The sequence below is a fragment of the Leptodactylus fuscus genome, chromosome 2 (assembly GCF_031893055.1).
Source record: "Leptodactylus fuscus isolate aLepFus1 chromosome 2, aLepFus1.hap2, whole genome shotgun sequence".
Taxonomy (NCBI): Eukaryota; Metazoa; Chordata; class Amphibia; order Anura; family Leptodactylidae; genus Leptodactylus; species Leptodactylus fuscus.
In genome coordinates this window covers 165,272,477-165,294,137 of record NC_134266.1, presented here as the reverse complement: position 1 = coordinate 165,294,137, position 21,661 = coordinate 165,272,477, and the positions used below count along the sequence as shown (strand labels likewise).

General features: G+C 43.7%; 1 protein-coding gene across 2 annotated transcripts in view; it reads right to left on the bottom strand.

The window, feature by feature from the left end:
• Positions 1-21,661, bottom strand: part of ARHGAP6 (Rho GTPase activating protein 6) — a 227,241-nt gene that overhangs the window by 71,656 nt on the left and 133,924 nt on the right. For both annotated transcript variants that reach the window (XM_075265043.1, XM_075265042.1), the window contains exon 2: positions 20,810-20,969. In XM_075265043.1, coding sequence (XP_075121144.1) covers positions 20,810-20,969 — 160 coding nt within the window. The remainder of the gene's footprint in view (positions 1-20,809; positions 20,970-21,661) is intronic.

The following is a 21,661-nucleotide window of genomic DNA, read 5'->3' as shown; positions in this document are numbered from 1 at the left end:
CCTCCACATCCACACTGCTTTTGCCCCTAGACATCATCCCTATCCATGCCTCTTCCTCTAGCCATAACTCTGCCACCCCTGGAAACTCATGGTGCAGAAACTTTGGTTGCTGACTTTGAGGAACCCTTGGGTTTTGTAGATGGAACTCCATCAAAGGTCTGTGCAGCTCACACACCCTGCTCAAGATATGGTATTGTAGGGTTTCAGCGTGTGTGAATGACGGACAACAGCCTGTGTTTGGACAGATGTAGGCCTTGCTAGAGTGTTTTTAGGCTAGCAGCGACTCCTGTGCACTTGCAAAAGTGGGCGCACAAGCGCCGCATTTTCAACAGTAGCTTCGGTACATTTGGGTATGTTTTTAAAAAACTTTGCACCACTAGGTTAGACGTGGGCCAAACATGGAACGTGTTGGAGGCTGGCAAGCTCCAGAGCCGCTACCAGGTTCCAGCCATTATCACAGGCGTAAAAATGCCAGGCCCCAGGTGTAGCAGGGAAAAAAAAATGCCATCTCAGCCAGGATGGCATCCCTGACCTCGGAGGCACTGTGCTGTCTGTCCCCCAAGCTGATGAGCTTCAGCACCGCCTGCTGACGTCTCCCCACACCAGTGTTTTAGCGTTTGCCGCTAGTAGCTGTGGTGGAGGTTGCAGCGTCGTAGGGTTTCAGTCTACTCCTGCCATGAATTTTGGCCTGGGAGAGGAGATAGGCCACCCCAGTTTGCACCCGGGGAACAGACTCCACCACATTCACCCTGCCTGTCATTAAAGATAAGCACTGCAGCATCCCTGACCACAGGCGCTTGTCCAAGTGTCGGTGGTCAAGTGGACCTTGCAGCAAAGCGCGGAACTAAGGGCCCACCTGATGTTGAGTGACACGTGCTGGTGCAAGGCGGGGACGCCACACCGGGAGAAGTTGAGACGGCTAGGGACGGCATAGTGAGGTGCCACAGTTGCCATCAGGTCCGGGAAGGCGGGAGTTTCAACAAGCCGGAACGCCAACCTCTCCTGGGCCAGCAGTTTAGCGATGTTGGCGTTCTAGGCTTGCGTGGGTGGGTGGTTAGCAGTGTATTTCTGCCGGCGCTCCAATGTCTGAGAGATGGTGGGTTGTTGTAAAGAAGCGCCTGATGGTGCCTTTGATGGTGCAGGAGAAGGAGATAAGACAGAAACAGGGGAGGATGAGGGAGAAGTCAACAAAGTGGCGGAGGCAGATGAAGTGATGTCCTGGCTCGTCCTCTGGAGTGCATCGCCAGCACTGTGAGCAGAGGCAGTGGCATGAACGGCGGGCGACGTTTGTCCTGCCGTTGCTGCCTGCCACTGATTCCATTGCTTGGATTCCAAATGACGGTGCATTGAAGTGGTGGACAGGTTGCTCTTCTCAGGGCCCCTACTCGATTTCGAGAGGCAAATTGTGTAGACGACACTATATCTGTCCTCGGCGCATTCCTTGAAAAAACTCTACACCTTCAAGAAACGTGCCCTCGATGGGGGAGTTTTTCTGGGCTGGGTACAAAAGGGAACATCTTCGGACATTCCGGGTCTGGCCTGGCTTCGGCAAAGCAGCTGACCTCTGCCTCTGGACATGTCTCTGCCTCTAGCTACCCTTTTTGGTGCTGCACCTGCCTCAACATCCACACTACTTTCCCAGCTTGACATCTGCCTTGTCCAGGTGGGGTCGGTGTCCTCGTCGTCCACCACCTCCTCTTCCAACTCCTGTCTCGCCTCCTCCTCCTGCACAATGCGCATGTCAACTGGCTGCCCTGACAGCAACTGCGTCTCATCGTCGTCGATGAGGGTGGGTTGCTGGTCATCCGCCACCAAATCGACCGGAGATGGAATGGAGGAGACTCTAGTGTTTGAGCATCTGGACACAGATACTCGTCTGTTAGGTCCGTGGAATCGCGAAATGGAGGGGCAGGTTGCGGTACAGTCAAAGGAAGGGAGAACAGCTCTGGGGAGCAGGGACAGTTGAGGTTATTGTTCTGAGAAGATTGGGAATTTTGGGTGGAAGGAGGACAAGACTGTTGGGTAAGAGGAGGTAGAGGCTGACTGGCTGGTGGACAATGTGCTTTAAGCGTTATCCGACAGCCATTGCAAGACCTGTTCCTGGTTCTCGGGCCTACTAATCTTTGTACCATTCAGCCTAGTTAATGTGGAACTTTTGTGCAAAGCGCAGAACTTAGGGCCCGCCTGATGTTAAGGGACACACGCTGGTACAAGGCTCAACTCACCCTAAGTGCCAAAAACACTGCTGGTGCAAGGCTCTACTCATGCCAAGGGCCTCAATCTCTGCTGGTAGCTCAGCTTAAGGTCATGTAACTTTGTTTGGAAGGGCTCATGTTAAGGGCTAGAAAAGTGAATTTTGGAAGGTCTTACCACATCACACACACACACACACACACACACACACACACACACACACACACACACACTCAAAATGACAGTTAAGGGTGAGGGCTTTTGGAATTCCCATTGCCTATTCCATTTGTGGTTGTCATGGGGAACGTGATTTAAAGGGGTGGTTGTTACTGTTTGTTGAGCTTAAATTGGGGTTTGTGTCCATCCATTTGGGGAGTAAAGAAGGTTTCCAGGTATTTTCCCACTTTGATAGAGGTTTTTTTGAATGTGGAAAGTGTGTAGTTGTTAGGCAGTGATGTTGGGGTAATAGAGGGTCTTTGGTGTGTTAGATGCCCCCAGGCATGCTTCCCCTGCTGTCCCAGTGTCATTCCAGAGGTGTTGGCATCATTTCCTGGGGTGTCATAGTGGACTTGGTGACCCTCCAGACACGGATTTGGGTTTCCCCCTTAACGAGTATCTGTTCCCCATAGACTATAATGGGGTTCGAAACCCGTTCGAACACACGAACATTGAGCGGCTGTTCGAATCGAATTTCGAACCTCGAACATTTTAGTGTTCGCTCATCTCTAATAGTGTATACAGGAGAACCTATGGGGCACAATACCGTGTGCAGAGGCCACTATGGGGCATAATAGAGCACACAGGAAAGCGGTGTGGGGGGGTTCAGTCGGTATCTTCGGTGTCAGACGGGGGATCCAATGTCAAAAGTTCGCCACGGGGCCCCGCCATTCCTAGTTACGGCTCTGGTGGAGACATTGTGGTGTCCACTATATTACATATGCAGAAATGAAGGGGCCATTCTACTAACTGTGAGGGCCATTACAATAAATGTGTGGGCACTGATGGTTCATTACATAATTGTTGACAAAGGCTCTAAATGAAGCCTTATTTTCTTAACATTTATAAGTGATTACTTCTTTGTGGAATTCTTGGTGAATTCTTGGTGAATTTTCTGACCAGGGGGTGCTTTCCTTGAAAAAGTTGAGAACCACTGGACTAGACTGTTTGCATCTGTTTATAAACAAATCTGAAAAGTATTTCAATTAAGGGCAAAGAAGGAGGAAATGTGACATCTTATTTACTCATCTGTATAACACTTGAGGTGTTGGCAGGAGCTCACCAACATATTCAACCACCACCTAACATTTCCATTCCCCATTTTTGTGATTTTGACACATTTGGTAAAAAACTACTCTTCTGCTGGTTTCCTGATACCTCCAGATATGGTGCTCTGTAGCAAACCCAAAGACTATTCATTGCATGCTCTATATTCCAAAGGAGTTTTTATTGATGACAATTGTTTAGCTCAGCCATACGCCACCAAGACTTACCACTAAGAATTCCACAACATATTTCTTATTTTTAAGAAAGTTAAAACATCATGTTCTAAATACTTGTCAAAATCAAAAGACTTTTCTTGGAAAGCTACATGAGACTGGCAGAGCTTGGTGTCTACGAATACTTCATTTATTGGGTTTTGTCTGCTTTAGGCTAAGGCCCCATGTAGCTAAGCGCTCCTAAAAAATGCAGCATTTTTCATTGAGTTTGTGCTAGTGAAAATCTCATTCATTTTGTTGGTACTGTGAAACGCAGCATTTTTTACTGTCGCAGTGGAAACGCCATGGCAAAAAAACGCTATATTTAACAATACTGTGCAGTACAGTACAGTGCAAAGTGGATTAGATTGTGGCTAATTCCATCCACACATTGCAGAAAAAAATTTGCAGCACAAAAACTGCATTTTTAAAAAGCGAATCTCACTAAAATGAATTTGAGGCAATTTGCTCATCTCTAGTTGGGTAGTACAGATGCGGACCTTGCCAACTGATCTGCATGCACGCTATTCATGTTATTTCATTTGAAGTAGTGTGGCTTGCAGTGTGATTCCTTCTCCCTCTATACATTAGTAACATGTAAAAAAAAAAAGCAACACAGTTAATATACTCACCTTTCCTGGGCCCAGCAATGCTGTCTTTGCCGCAGGCAGTAAACAGCCAATGGCAGCTCGTTGGCTAGTTTACAGTGGTTACGAGAGTTTACTGGTTAATGAATGCTAATAATCCTGTTTTTGGCACACAGAGGCCACAGATGCGACACATTCAGATGCGACACATTCAGGTGCTCCGTGCTCCAGTGTGCAGGGACTTGTGGTTAGTCGTGGTCAAGTTATAAGCGTGATTAATCCATTCTAGCAATGGGAATCCTTCTGCTTTATAGGAGTCCCTGCACTGGGGTTAAACGACTGTGGGTAAACCCTTTATAGCGCTTCCATCAATTTGACCATGGCTACATCTGTATTTTTTTTAAAGCGATCATATCATTAAAATGCTATTTTTTCTGACTAACACGTAGGAATAGCCTTAAGAAAGGCTATTTTTCTTCCTATCTTTAGATGTCTTCTCTGCGTTGCCATTCGCTAGAAATCCCGGTTTTCTCCAGTATGCAAATGAGTTCTCTTGCAGAACTGGGGGCAGTGTCCAGCACTCAAACAGCACTGGGGGCGTTCTTCATCTGGAACGGCCTCTCCTCGCATCTTCTTCCAGTGCTGGGGTCAAACTTCTACGCATGCGCAGTCGGCTCTTACGTGAGCATACTGCACATGCGCAATACGCTTCTGTAGTTCAATGGAGTACAGAGCGTAAGCGGCCACAAAAGAATGGCCATGGGCATGTGCAGTTGGCTCTGCCTGAGTCCCGATGGCAGGGCCGACCACGCATGCGTAGATGTTTGACCCCAGCGCCGGAAGAAGACGCAGGGAGAGGCCGTTGCAGACGAAGATGGAGGCAGCGCTGAAGATTTCTCTCGCAGCATTGGGGATGCACCCAGTGCTGTTTGAGTGCTGGGGACTGCTCCTAGTGCTGTGAGAGAACTCATTTGCATAACAAAGAAAACCGGGATTTCTATCGAACGGCGGCGTGGAGAAGACATCTAAAGGTAGGAGAAGAATAGCTTTTCTTAAGGCTATTCCTATGTGTTAGTCAGAAAAATAGCATTTAAGGCTGCATTCACACGGAGTAACGCCAGGCGTTTTTTGTGTGTATTTTGTGTGTATTTTTACAGCCGTAAAAAACAGTCTCCATTGAGTTCTATAGTAAAATACGCCTGTATTTTTACGTCCGTAATTTTACGGACGTAAAATTACGGACGTAAAATTACGGACGTAAAAAAACGCCAGCATTTTACTATAGAACTCAATGGAGACTGCTTTTTACGGCTGTAAAAATACACACAAAATACACACAAAAAACGCCTGGCGTTACTCCGTGTGAATGCAGCCTAAATGATAGGATCCCTTTAAATGTGTCTATATTTCTAATGCAATTATGTGATATGTTTCTTATCCCCGTGTCATTAATTTTCGCTTTGTATGCCCCAGAAATGTTGTACTTATTATATTCTTACAGCCCTTTATCTTCCATTATAATGTAAATGATAATGTCTAGTAGGTGATTGTTGGCGGTTAAAGCTCAAGTCACATGAACGGATCAGGGAACACCGTTATCAGAATCACTAAATCACACAATGAAGTATGTTTAACATCTGATGCCACAGTGTATGAAAATGCTACTTAAAGCCTTTTGTGTAGATGACTATATAAGCAGTTATTTACACTTTAAAATGTTAAAAGCCCATGGCATCAATTAGGAGAATGTACTCCGGAGAAGTATAAACACAGAAATGCCAAGTTTATTTTAATACAGTCGAGAAACCCAGATATGCATATTAGAGGCCTTTTAGAGAGAAACATATCTGCAATGACTGACATAGTGAGCCCCTGTGTTATTACTGATCACGCAATGCCCTTGTGCCCACTGGTACAAAGAAAGGACTAATCTAGCAATCTCTCAGCAATGTGCAATAATGTATTCACCATGCATATAGAGCTAGCAATCTAATTTCCCTATGTTCAATATGCTCATCTACATTGTAGGAATAGTTTTAGTAGGAAACAAACAGAAGGCCGGTCTGTATCACCACTGAGAGTGACAAGTCTTACTGTACACTTGCAGCTTGCACCTTACTTAGGGTGATAAGAGGGGTGGCCGTAGCCTCCTAGCAGATATTTTTTCATTAATTTATATATCTTATTTCAGCAACTAAAAGATATTATCTGCCCCAACCAGTAGCTACGGAGGTGGAACACAGGGGCAAGTGGAAAAGAAGGGGTTCACTCAGTTCTCAGTACATTACTGCTTGGTATTATCCCAGCACTTGTGCCACTTAGTCACTGGAAGGACAGAATTTCTGCATTATGTATAGTCTCAAAGGAACCAAATAAAAAAAAAATAGGTCCAGGAGAAATCCTCCAGAAATATACTCAAAAAGGTCATTTGAGGTAATGCAGACTGCAAAAGCAATGTTTGCGTTTGACACAGCAGAGTTGAAAATGCTAAAAAAAATATTTAGCTGGGAGTTGTTAGAATATTGCTGGTTTATATTTCCTCTGTAAACACGCTGCCAGTTATCTTGTATATGATAATAAAGAACACATAAAAAGAATACATGAAGGAAAAAGGATTTGGGGACCTCAAGAGTACATGTTTGTTTATGGGAACACGATGTACATTTGCCTAAGAACAGCCTGTCTTTGCTTTCTTCCAGTGGACTCTAGGAAACGCTATCTGTCATATAACAGTATTCCTATAAACCTAATTAGTACAAGAACTCGAGATGTAGTTGACCAAAACATAGGAATAGAGATGTAATAGAGCTTGTCTGCCTAGGTGTGTGTCAGAGGCTCCTGTATGTCTTATGTTTATCTTCATGCAGTTAAGTCCCAGGATTTTATATATATATTATTCACTGTATAAGAAAGCACTGCAGCTTCACTTTATTCTGCAGTTGTCTGATATAGAAAATAATAGTATAATATGGCATCTGAACATGCTAAAGTGGGTGTTTGTTTATTTCAACAAGGCTGGACAGATTTGCAGGGCTTGTTCAACATAAAAGACAGGGCTATGTGAGGGACATCCTCTGCCCCTACAAAGACGGTTTACTGCAGATCACTCTGAAGTCTGTGTTCAGACAAAAGTCTTATACACCAGGGAAGAATCATCTTTGCACAAAAAAGGCATACATAAGGATCACAATTGAAACGGAAGTTTAATCAGCTAGTTAGTTGGTTACTGGGTCCATAATGGTGTATATTATATCACTTTCATGTAGTAGGGGGTTGACATCCTTACAATTACATGGCACAGTCTTAGTCTTTGACTTTTTAAAAAAATCGGAACATGATACATAAAAGGTTGCTTACCCCTGGCCTAGACTACAATAGGTCTGTCAGGTTTCTATCTCCATGTCATTTCACATTACTGGACAAAATACACACCTCTGTTACTGGCCCCAACATAGTATATTGCCCCCTTTACTGACTTCTGCACAGTATAGGTAGTCCGCGGGTTACGGTGGTCTCGGGTTACGACGTTTCGTGGTTACGACTAGAGATGAGCGAGTAGTTCCTTGCTAGTCAGGAGTACTGGCAGCTTGCATTTATGCGGGAGCTGACTTTTTCTCATAGGAATGCACTGGCCAGCGTTGATTGGCCAGTGTACAGCATTCGGCCAATCAACGCTGGTTCTGCCGGAGGCTCGTCTGTGAGGAGGCGGAGTCTAAAATCAGACCACAATAGAGACTGCTGTGGTCCAATCTTAGACTCCGTCTCCTTACAGACGAACCAGCGTTGATTGGCCGAATGCTGTACACTGGCCAATCAACACTGTTCAATTCATTCCTATGAGAAAAAGTAAGCTCCTCGTAACAGCAAGCTGTCTGCTCTCTTCCGACTAGCAAGGACGAGCCTACTGCAGAACCAGCGTTGATTTGCCGCAGGCTTGTCTTTGCTAGTTGGGACATAAGTCGGAAACATGTACCATATGACACCACGTAGGAACGGATCAACGTGATTTAGTGTGCAGCGGCTCGGAACCGAGGAAGACTGTATTGGACTGTATATGGTACAGTCTTCCTTGGTTCCGAGCTGCTGCACACTAAATCACGTTGATCCGTTCCTACACAGCGTCGTATGGTACATGTTCGCAACTTATGTCGAAATTCGGTTTACATCGCCGCGTAGGAACGGATCAACGTCGTAATTCGAGGACTACCTGTACACCACCCCCGTCTATGACACCAACACAGTATTCCGGCCCTTTTTGTGGCCTCCACACTATGTATTGACCTCTTTATGTCCCCCAATTTATATTGTCTCAAGGCCAAGAGCTCCAACAGGCAATGGCCGATACTTATACTTATCTAATATGCTGACATCACGTCCTGGAATCTTTGTAATATATTGATCTAGTCACAAGAGCCCACAATCTTCCCTGTGCTGTATGTCATGACTGCAGCTGCCAGGCAGACAAATCCTTCTCCGATACTGGTCTCTCATTGTGGTAGGATACCATGTTCAGCACTTTGGTGCATTTGGTAGTTATATGCTACTCATCTGATTTTTCTGAACTACTCCCATATGTTAGGATTTTTGGTTATTTGCAAGTCCTGTACAATAATGATCTTCCTCATCTAATGTAAAAACAGGATTTAAAGGGGCTCTATCACTGGGAAAAGTCATTTTTAACTAATCACATCCTTGCATAGCCATTAGAAAGGCTATTCCACACCTACCTTTAGTATATAGATTGCCTCAGTGGTTTTTGAATAAGTCTGTTTTTATTCATATGCTAATGAGCTTCCAGCCAGCACAGGAAGTTCCCAGCAGCACTCGTCTCTTCTATTATCTCCTATGTGTGTGTGTGCAAACAGGAAGCTGAGTCATCATCATCAGCAGCAGCCTGTATACACCCATAGGAAACAATAGCAAAGAGGGTGCACGATGGTGCATCAAGAGTAATAGCATATGAATAAAAACAGACTTATTCAAAAACCACTGAGGTGTGGAATACCATTTCTAAAGGCTATGCAAGAATGTGATTAGTTAAAAATGACTTTTGTCAATGCTAGAGCCCCTTTAAATGCTTATGAACCATTCCTTCACTTTATGGATTATGGCATTTTTTCTATTTATATCTATAGTGTGTAAAGTTGGTTACTTAGTGTATATATTTGTTTATACATCACTTCTATTTGGGGGAAACTTTATTTTTTAGTTATTGTAAAAAATAAAAATCTGGGCTGTGTCAATCCCATAAGAACTTTATTGAAATTAATGATTTGTTTATATGCAGTTTGTCATTTTGATGTATTTTTAATGAGACATTTGGATATTTTACTTTCTGTGCTTAGTCTACATATTTATTTATAGATTTTTATATTTTCTATAGTGTTTCCTATTCCGCACTTGTCATTTCTGTTAATCATCATTCTCATCCTTTTCTCTCTCACACATAAACAAAGGATTATGACTTGACATGACCATTGGTCTAGGAGCAGCAGTCAATCACAATTATTGTACTAGAGCTCCACCCACAGTGAGCTGCTGAGAGGTGTATAGTCTATGGCAGGGGTCCTCAAACTTTTTAAACAGTGGGCCGGAGGCAGAGCAGGTCGCACAGACATCGGGAGCGGTGCCCTCCAAATTTAAAGTGAAGTGCGCTCCATGGCCTGGCCCGAGCTCCCCAGGAGCTTCATTATAAATGCACGCCTGCCGACGTTGTCGGCGGGGCCAGACAGAAGTGCATGGCGGACCGCATGTGGCCCTCGGGCCGCAGTTTGAGTACCCCTGGTCTATGGGGTCTGTGTGCTTTCACTGGCACACTGCTTGCCAGTGCGTTCAGTATTCCGTTGGGGGGGTTCCCCATGCGGACTCCCCCAAACAGAATACCAATGCAGATGTGAATGAGGGGTTAGTGTCAGAACAGTATCAGAAAAGTTCCCTCACTCACTGTGTAGCAGAGTGTGTCTTTTCCAGCACCCTCCTTCTGCCTTCCATAAACTTCTATGTAGTAACTCAGCCAAATGTTAGTTATCTCAATATCCATAGTCATATTAATATATTTCACACTTTTCAATGCAGCACTGCTAATAGCTGTCACTTTAAGGTTGTTATTAGAGATGAGCGAACACTAAAATGTTCGAGGTTCGAAATTCGATTCGAACAGCCGCTCACTGTTCGAGTGTTCGAATGGGTTTCGAACCCCATTATAGTCTATGGGGAACATAAACTCGTTAAGGGGGAAACCCAAATTCGTGTCTGGAGGGTCACCAAGTCCACTATGACACCCCAGGAAATGATACCAACACCCTGGAATGACACTGGGACAGCAGGGGAAGCATGTCTGGGGGCATAAAAGTCACTTTATTTCATGGAAATCCCTGTCAGTTTGCGATTTTCGCAAGCTAACTTTTCCCCATAGAAATGCATTGGCCAGTGCTGATTGGCCAGAGTACGGAACTCGACCAATCAGCGCTGGCTCTGCTGGAGGAGGCGGAGTCTAAGATAGCTCCACACCAGTCTCCATTCAGGTCCGACCTTAGACTCCGCCTCCTCCGGCAGAGCCAGCGCTGATTGGCCGAAGGCTGGCCAATGCATTCCTATGCGAATGCAGACTTAGCAGTGCTGAGTCAGTTTTGCTCAACTACACATCTGATGCACACTCGGCACTGCTACATCAGATGTAGCAATCTGATGTAGCAGAGCCGAGGGTGCACTAGAACCCCTGTGCAAACTCAGTTCACGCTAATAGAATGCATTGGCCAGCGCTGATTGGCCAATGCATTCTATTAGCCCGATGAAGTAGAGCTGAATGTGTGTGCTAAGCACACACATTCAGCACTGCTTCATCAAGCCAATACAATGCATTAGCCAGTGCTGATTGGCCAGAGTACGGAATTCGGCCAATCAGCGCTGGCCAATGCATTCTATTAGCCCGATGAAGTAGAGCTGAATGTGTGTGCTAAGCACACACATTCAGCACTGCTTCATCAAGCCAATACAATGCATTAGCCAGTGCTGATTGGCCAGAGTACGGAATTCGGCCAATCAGCGCTGGCTCTGCTGGAGGAGGCGGAGTCTAAGATCGCTCCACACCAGTCTCCATTCAGGTCCGACCTTAGACTCCGCCTCCTCCGGCAGAGCCAGCGCTGATTGGCCGAAGGCTGGCCAATGCATTCCTATGCGAATGCAGACTTAGCAGTGCTGAGTCAGTTTTGCTCAACTACACATCTGATGCACACTCGGCACTGCTACATCAGATGTAGCAATCTGATGTAGCAGAGCCGAGGGTGCACTAGAACCCCTGTGCAAACTCAGTTCACGCTAATAGAATGCATTGGCCAGCGCTGATTGGCCAATGCATTCTATTAGCCCGATGAAGTAGAGCTGAATGTGTGTGCTAAGCACACACATTCAGCACTGCTTCATCAAGCCAATACAATGCATTAGCCAGTGCTGATTGGCCAGAGTACGGAACTCGACCAATCAGCGCTGGCTCTGCTGGAGGAGGCGGAGTCTAAGATAGCTCCACACCAGTCTCCATTCAGGTCCGACCTTAGACTCCGCCTCCTCCGGCAGAGCCAGCGCTGATTGGCCGAAGGCTGGCCAATGCATTCCTATGCGAATGCAGACTTAGCAGTGCTGAGTCAGTTTTGCTCAACTACACATCTGATGCACACTCGGCACTGCTACATCAGATGTAGCAATCTGATGTAGCAGAGCCGAGGGTGCACTAGAACCCCTGTGCAAACTCAGTTCACGCTAATAGAATGCATTGGCCAGCGCTGATTGGCCAATGCATTCTATTAGCCCGATGAAGTAGAGCTGAATGTGTGTGCTAAGCACACACATTCAGCACTGCTTCATCAAGCCAATACAATGCATTAGCCAGTGCTGATTGGCCAGAGTACGGAATTCGGCCAATCAGCGCTGGCCAATGCATTCTATTAGCCCGATGAAGTAGAGCTGAATGTGTGTGCTAAGCACACACATTCAGCACTGCTTCATCAAGCCAATACAATGCATTAGCCAGTGCTGATTGGCCAGAGTACGGAATTCGGCCAATCAGCGCTGGCTCTGCCGGAGGAGGCGGAGTCTAAGGTCGGACCTGAATGGAGACTGGTGTGGAGCGATCTTAGACTCCGCCTCCTCCAGCAGAGCCAGCGCTGATTGGTCGAGTTCCGTACTCTGGCCAATCAGCGCTGGCCAATGCATTCTATTAGCCCGATGAAGTAGAGCTGAATGTGTGTGCTTAGCACACACATTCAGCTCTACTTCATCAGGCTAATAGAATACATTGGCCAATCAGCGCTGGCCAATGCATTCTATTAGCTTGATGAAGCAGAGTGTGCACAAGGGTTCAAGCGCACCCTCGGCTCTGATGTAGCAGAGCTGAGGGTGCACAAGGGTTCAAGTGCACCCTCGGCTCTCCTACATCAGAGCCGAGGGTGCGCTTGAACCCTTGTGCAGCCTCGGCTCTGCTACATCAGAGCCGAGGGTGCGCTTGAACCCTTGTGCACACTCTGCTTCATCAAGCTAATAGAATGCATTGGCCAGCACTGATTGGCCAGAGTACGGAATTCGGCCAATCAGCGCTGGCCAATGCATCCCTATGGGAAAAAGTTTATCTCACAAAAATCACAATTACACACCCGATAGAGCCCCAAAAAGTTATTTTTAATAACATTCCCCCCTAAATAAAGGTTATCCCTAGCTATCCCTGCCTGTACAGCTATCCCTGTCTCATAGTCACAAAGTTCACATTCTCATATGACCCGGATTTGAAATCCACTATTCGTCTAAAATGGAGGTCACCTGATTTCGGCAGCCAATGACTTTTTCCAATTTTTTTCAATGCCCCCAGTGTCGTAGTTCCTGTCCCACCTCCCCTGCGCTGTTATTGGTGCAAAAAAGGCGCCAGGGAAGGTGGGAGGGGAATCGAATTTTGGCGCACTTTACCACGTGGTGTTCGATTCGATTCGAACATGGCGAACACCCTGATATCCGATCGAACATGTGTTCGATAGAACACTGTTCGCTCATCTCTAGTTGTTATGCCTGCTAGTCATATACTGGCTGGGTCTGAAGCCAGTCAGAGCTCTGAGACGCTGCCTCGACCAGTGCTGCATCTGAGCTGAGGAAAGGTATTTAAGCTGTACACTGAGACTTCTGGCATGTCTGCTATTGATTGTAGCTATGTTTGTGTTCTCAGAATGTATCTGGTTATCTGCTGATTCTCTGATTTCTGGTTTTGGCTTGCTTTTGATTTACCTTTATCAATGAACTTTTAGACTCTTCTGTATCAATTTGGATACTCTTGTGCTCTCCTGGTTTTGACCTGGATTTTACATCATACTCTGATGACTGTATGTTTGCTGGTTTTATTTTTAGTCTGCCAGTGCACCTATTTTCTACCACCAGTTTTGGTGTTGTTGCCTTGGTCACAGATTGGTAAAACCCAACTTGCCATGTGGCAGGCTTTGCTATCTACAGTATGATATACCAGTTTCCTGCAATGTATTTGGAAATTAAACAGCAATTCTATTACAGGGGAATTGCTTAAGTGGCAATTACATTACACCTTAAAAATCGAGACGAATCTGAGACATAGTTCACTAGCAAAATATATTACAAAGTTTTTCTATTTGCCTGTACTATTCACTTACGTAAAGTTGTTTTATATTTGGAGGTAACACAAGTCATTCTTTATTGTTCACCGAGCGTTAGACTGCTGCCTCACCTAGCAGTATAGCCAAATTGTTATTTCCAGCTGTCCAAAGGAATATATGTTCTACATGTTATATATCCTTTTTTTTTTTTTTTTTTTTTTTTTGAACTGTAATTTTTATTGAAAGGATTTTTATAAAATACAATATAACAAAAGAGTTGAAAACATAAAAAACATGAACGTGAAGCAATGCACATACCATCAAATAGACTGGGAATGTATACACATCTCAGAAACCTGAGAGTGGAAATGAGTAGGGGAGGAAGGGAAGGGGAAGGAGTCAGAGACCATTCAAAATACAGTATGCGTCCCAAGATGACCATATAGTCTGGAACACCTCAACAAGTTCTCCATACTAAGAACATCCTTAACTCGGGCTACAAGATCAGAACCAGAGGGAGGAGAGGCACTCTTGCATCGGAGAGCGATGAGAGTTTTGGCTGCGGTACAGAGATATAGAAACAATTTAGAGGTCTGTTTACCCAGATGAGCAGGGGGGAGATTGAGGAGATAGATGAGGGGATCTAAAAGGACACCTTGAATAAATAGAGCATCTGTAAGGGACTTGTCCTCCAGCCAGAAAGGGTGGATCCCTGGACAGTCCCAAAAAATATGATACAGAGTACCCACTCCTACCCAGCAAAGCCAACACAGGGAAGAGATGTTAGGGTTAAGGGAGTGGAGCAAGGCTGGGGTATGGTACCAGTGCATATATAGCTTGTACTAGGTCTCCCGGAACGTAACACAGGTGGAGGATTTAGCTGCACGGGACCATATAATTTGCCATTGGTTTGAGGAGATCTGCCTGTTCAAGGCCCCAGACCACCTCTCCATATATTTATGCGATATGGGGCCCTGCCGTCCAGAGAAGGAGAGGATGTTATATATCTTTTAATCTCAGCCTCATATAATTTAATGTTTTGTTTCTTTCAACAATAGTTCACTGAGTTGCAAATAGAGCAAAAGTGTTTATACTGTGTCAAGGACCAATAAAAGTGGTAAATATTACTAAAAAGAATGGTTTCATAGGCAATTCTAGATTATTTATCCATTTCAACATGAATGACCAACTTCACAAAATGCAACCCCCCCCCCCCCCCCAAACCCCCCAAACTATTTATTAAACATTTTCAGCAGTTGTTCGTGCAATGGTTTTGGAATAAAGGCATCGTTATTAGAAAACTATATTAGTAAGCCTTCCTCCTCCTGCGTTCCTCTATGTCTAGCACCTACAACTGCGAATAGCTGTGTAAAGTATACCATATTTTTCAGTTTGCTATACCATTAAAGCATGGCAGTATATTATGCTATATGAATAAAGCCCATCCAAAGATTTTCCCTGCACAGACCAGAACAGCTGAAGGGAGGAACTAAGTAATAAGTGACAGGCATCCTCAGGTCCTGGAAAAAAACACCTGACCGGCTCCCATTGATTTCAATAGAAGCCGTCTTTTTGGTCAGGATTTTGAGGTGAATACGGCCTTAAAATCCTGACCAAAAACTCTGTGTGAACTTACCCTTAGGGCGGTGGGCAGTTTGGGACAACAGGCCTCCAGAAAGCCTTGTTCCCCAAGCATCTACAAAACCACACATATTATAATCTGCTGCTGACTGTATTCCCAATATTTGCTAAAGACAGTTTCATCAGCACAACCTTTCTCTGTTTTATTTTAGAAGTTTGCCATTTCTCTATACAACCCTAGGGACCATCTCATATTTTGGGACTCAAGGGAGTATTTCATTTGACCTCTTTGCTTGCTGGTTTAGAACTTTACATTTATTTCAAGGCATATAAATAAGCCAACTTTTATGTTTAATAATAAATACATCTATCTTAAGATATATTACTTTCCACTGAAATGATGTTAAAATAATAAAACTGAAATAAACTGCTTAATAGTACAATAAACATACAGTATCTACAAATATTATGTTTCAAAGTGGCCTAATAAAAACACAGTCCCACTTCTGACTCACGTCTATGACCTCTTACTCAGCCAGTCAGTACTTTACTTCACACCAATGAAGGGCAATAACCTCGAAACAGCTGTCTGCAGATGGGTCACGCTTCCTTTTTAAGAGATATTCTGGTTTGGCTTCCAGGATTGTCCACCAGGTTTTGGGAAAACCAGGCATTGATCTATAGGGAGCGATCTTCCCAGAAGTGGTGCTAGATCAAGTTTCCCTTTTCCATGAATAAGTACTTATTTCTATATTCTTTTCCCAGAAGTCTTAGAATGTCATGCATTGTTTAAAAAGTCCTTGTCACCACGAGGTGGCCTAATAAAGGAAATGCCTCCTCTGACTCAAGCTCTTTAGGGCGGGTTCACACCTGCACCCGGGCTCCGTTTTGCGGGTTTCCATCTTCTGCCCAAGTAACTGGACAGGAGATAGAAACCCAGCAGGAAACCTGCAAACTGGAGACCGGGCGCAGGTGTGAACCCGCTCTTACTCCATAAGAAAGTGACCCTGGACCTATTTTTGAACCTTCTAAGCCAGAAGGCCCTGGAAATGACTAGCACTTACAGAAGGTTATGGGGATCTATTTACACTCTGTTGTCTGCCTAGGCTGCTATTCATGCATCTGGCAGAACAGGGGCCTTGGCTACAAGGGGTCCATCAATAACAGTCACTACCGGGCCCAGGTTATTTTGAGGGACACTATATTTAGGTGCTAAACAAGAGTCTGCTCTTTTCGGGGCACACCTCAAAAGGGGTGAATTGCAGCACCTGCTCCTTGACTGACCCTAGTCATATGATCACATCTATATTTTCTGCAGACAGACTACATAACAATGCAGTGACTGTATATATCTTTTCCTGCACGAGATCATACAGTGCATTACTGAATGAATTCACTGATCAAGTTAGGTCTGACTTTACAACCTTGGCTACATTATGTGTAGGCAGGGGATATACAAGGAGGGTGATAAATATATGCTCCCCTTTATCAATGTCCCAATTTCCCATTAGAGAGAACTTTTGGCTATAACAAGTTGTTATTTGGTATATTGATACAACTATATGGACTTTAATAGGGTTCCCTAGATAAACTTTGGCCACATAGATCTTGTGACGTGTTTAAGGGGAATTATTTGTATCTGTCTGGTACACTCTAGTCATTTTGACTAAACTCTTGTAGTTGGACTTTCTGTAGACCATCTAACTCACATCAATAAGAAAACGCTCGGTTTGTATATTACTCCTATTGTGTATGTTTGGCACTGCGAAATGCAATGTCTACTGATGTGTCTTTTTGACCAAGTAGTTTCTAACCTGTTATTCTTTCATAAACCCTATTTTTGTCTATTTTTAGTTGTAGAGTAATGAAACTTGTACTTAGTTAAAATGTCAACAATTACTGTGATTGTCCTCTAGGATATTTTAAAGCTTCCGGGTTGACTTGTCACTGTGCACCATGTGGACTCCATATTTCAATAGCATTTTCTCACATCTCTCACGTTTCATTTCTCACATGTCTCACATTTCAGTGTGGATGTCTAGAAGGCTTTAATGAGAACCTGTTAATTTTTTTCTAGTGCCTTATATGAGAGTAGGATATGATAGAGGGCAGAGATCCTGGCTTCTTTTTATGAGCTGCATGTCTGAGTAAAAAGTAGTGTAAATCCAGACAGGACTCCTAGGAGAAACAGTAAGAGTCCGGATTTCCTCACCCACACATAGTTATTGACTATGTACACAAACTGATACAGGGAAAGTGGTCAGCGCTGTCATTCAGCAGATTTATTAATACTGTCTAAGCTTTAAACAATACAAACAAACTAGACTTGCCAAAGTGCACCAGATTTATCAAAGGGTCTAATACTGTTAGAAAAATCTGGCCTCGGTTTAGATTGTCAATTTACTTAAGAGAAAATACGCACAAAAGATATATATAAAACTAACCAATTTCATTTGTACAAAAATAAAATCAAAATCTCAACACAAATGACATAACATAATTCACATATAGCAGGGGGGGACATAATAGCCAAATACCAGAAGATACCTAACCTCAGGTGGTTGGGCATACAATGCTGAGGGGGGTGGAGAAATATGATGCAATAGTGATAAATTGCAATACACAGTGGACGTAGTATGATGTAATGATGGTAAATTGAAATACGTAATGGGGGTAATTAAATATCCATATAAAGGCATGAAAGGAGATATACCAAATAATGTTGCTAAAAAGCGAATAGGTGTAAAATCCTTCAATATAATGCCATATAAACAAACCCCAATGAAATTAAATCACATAAACAAATCCCCCTTCAGTAATATACCATACTGCCTGTGGTGAGAAACACCCGACGTGCGTTTCGTCCAAACAGATGGACTTTGTCAAGGGAGCTCTGTTTAGATTGTGTAGTATAACTTTATACACTCACCGGCCACTTTATTAGGTACACCATGCTAGTAACGGGTTGGACCCCCTTTTGCCTTCAGAACTGCCTCAATTCTTCGTGGCATAGATTCAACAAGGTGCTGGAAGCATTCCTCAGAGATTTTGGTCCATATTGACATGATAGCATCACACAGTTGCCGCAGATTTGCCGGCTGTACATCCATGATGCGAATCTGGTACCAAGGGGCCCAAAGAGTGCCAAGAAAATATTCCCCACACCATGACACCACCACCACCAGCCTGAACCGTTGATACAAGGCAGGATGGATCCATGCTTTCATGTTGTTGACGCCAAATCCTGACCCTACCATCCGAATGTCGCAGCAGAAATCGAGACTCACCAGACCAGGCAACATTTTTCCAATCTTCAATTGTCCAATTTCGATGAGCTTGTGCAAATTGTAGCCTCAGTTTCCTGTTCTTAGCTGAAAGGAGTGGCACCCGGTGTGGTCTTCTGCTGCTGTAGCCCATCTGCCTCAAAGTTCGACGTACTGTGCGTTCAGAGATGCTCTTCTGGCTACCTTGGTTGTAACGGGTGGCTATTTGAGTCACTGTTGCCTTTCTATCAGCTCGAACCAGTCTGGCCATTCTCCTCTGACCTCTGGCATCAACAACGCATTTCCGCCCACAGAACTGCCGCTCACTGGATGTTTTTTCTTTTTCGGACCTTTCTCTGTAAACCCTAGAGATGGTTGTGCGTGAAAATCCCAGTAGATCAGCAGTTTCTGAAATACTCAGACCAGCCCTTCTGGCACCAACAACCATGCCACGTTCAAAGGCACTCAAATCACCTTTCTTCCCCATACTGATGCTCGGTTTGAACTGCAGGAGATTGTCTTGACCATGTCTACATGCCTAAATGCACTGAGTTGCCGCCATGTGATTGGCTGATTAGAAATTAAGTGTTAACGGGCAGTTGGACAGGTGTACCTAATAAAGTGGCCGGTGAGTGTACTACTTACTGGTTGGCTTAGATTATGTAAAAAAAAATAAATCACCAAAACGTTTGGGCATTTTTGGCGCACAATATTGCATCTTAGGGCCCCTTCACACGGAGTATACGCTCACTGATTCTGAATGTGTAACATGTGCGCTCCCCATAGAAATGAATGGGCTGCTTTTATACGCATGTATCACATTGAAACCAATAGGGAAAAAAGCAGTCCATTCATTTCTATGGAGAGCGCACGTATGCCGGCTCCCATAGAAAGCAATGGGATCTGTTTTATCGCCGCTGATTCAGATGGTTTTGCCTATCAGGACATAGTTTAAAAAAAACTGAAAAAACACTTATCCTTATCACCACGGAAAAAGGGTCCATTCACACAGAGGAAAATGGCGCTTTATTTGGCGCTAAATTTTCAGCGTTGAAAAAATATAACCTTTCTTTGATTTCAATCGGATTCGCTAGCTTTTTTTTTTTCCACTAGTGGGAGGCTTTTTTCAGTGCTGAAAATTCAGCCCCAAATAAAGCGCCATTTTCCTCCTTCTGCCATTTTCCCAAACAAAAACACATGCCATGTTTAGGAATATTGTCACTACTTTCATATACAAGAGGGTATGCAACAGCCAGGCTCTACTTATCAAATACTCTTAATGAACTGGTGATCAGCAAGTGTGATAAAATTTATAAAAGCAGAATTTTTGGGAGTTTGCTGATCTGGAGCACTCGGGTGTCTGCTAACATAATTCCAAGAAGGAAAGGCACCTGCAGTGATTTAAGAGATACAATAACATTCAGGACAGTTGACAATCTTCTTAGCAAATTCACCCCAAGATCAGATTGTACAAGGCTCAGGGGAACTGCAATAAAACACAAGAGCTACATCTAAGAATCCACAGGTATCAGCATGTTAAATGTTCAAGATCATGAAAGTATAATTAGAAAAAGACTGAACAAGTATGGCTTGTTTGGAACGGTTGCCGAGAGAAATAATCATCTTTCTAAAAAAAAATAACATGGCAGAACGGCTTAAGGTTCCAAAATTGCATCTGTACAAATCAATACACAGCAACATGTTTAGCAAAAAAACAAACACGACATACCAGCACAAACACCTTACACCAACTGTCAAGTTCCATGGTGAAGGGGTGAGAATTTCAGCTTGTTTTGCAGTCACAGGACCTGACACCTTGCAATCACTGAGCCGACCATAAACTCTACTGTATATCAAAGTATTAGCACACCAGCAAATCTACAACAAGGATTCACAGAGAGTGTACTTTGTTTTTCTTATATGCCGCTCCAACATAGGGCAATAGAAATCATCTAACAGGTTTGCTTTAAATGCTTTAACCAGATATGAATCGCTAAATCCCTGCAATGCTTAACTATTTTACTTTTAGTCATTTTTGAAAAGTATACAAAATGCGTTGTAAGAAACACCACGGAGCACCGAAAAAAAACAACACACCAAGCATTTACCTTTGGGAATAGTGATCTGACAACTTAGATCGAAATCTTGCTGCAAACGATAAAATGCGACTTCCTGTAGTCGTGCGCGCTCCAGTTCTGATAGACTCTGTATAGGAACCGATTTCAGACGGACAGTTCGACCAGACATGCTGTTCCATGTAAAATCACCCTAAATAAAGAAAAAGTATTGTATTATATAATTTGTTGCACAAAACATTACCTACCTATTTAATGTAAAGCAGCTGTAAAATAGTGAGCAATGCATACAACTCTTAATTTAATTCTGCTGAAAAATTGAGAATTTATATATATGGCCCCCCTTTATCCACAGGGGCAGCATAGGACCTGAATCTGCTTGAAAAATACAAGCAGGACTTCTCTCCCCGCATTCTTCAGGGAGGAAACCCAACAGTCCTAGGGAACCGCTTTGTAAGCGGATTGGGAAACCCGAACGCAAGTGTGAACCTAGAGTAAAAGTGTCCTTGTAATATGCAGTTTTATAAGCGTATTTTTCACAATAGTGCCCCATGGAAGATGAAAATTATGCCATCGTATGCCCATACAATAATGGATGGGAGAGATCAACGTTTTAAGCCCCATTTGCAAAATGCAGATTTAGCAATGTCACACAATCATAACTTTACATACATTTTTTTCAATTTGCAGGAATATTGATATGAATCAATAGCATAACATTTCTTCATTCTAGGTATAGACATCAATCTCTTTATATATATATATATATATATATATATATAATGGATACATAGAATTTTTATAAAACTCCAACTAGTAAATTTTGTCTAGAATAATTCTTGAGTGCACATTTGTTCCCTGTATCAGATATATGATTTTGGCTGC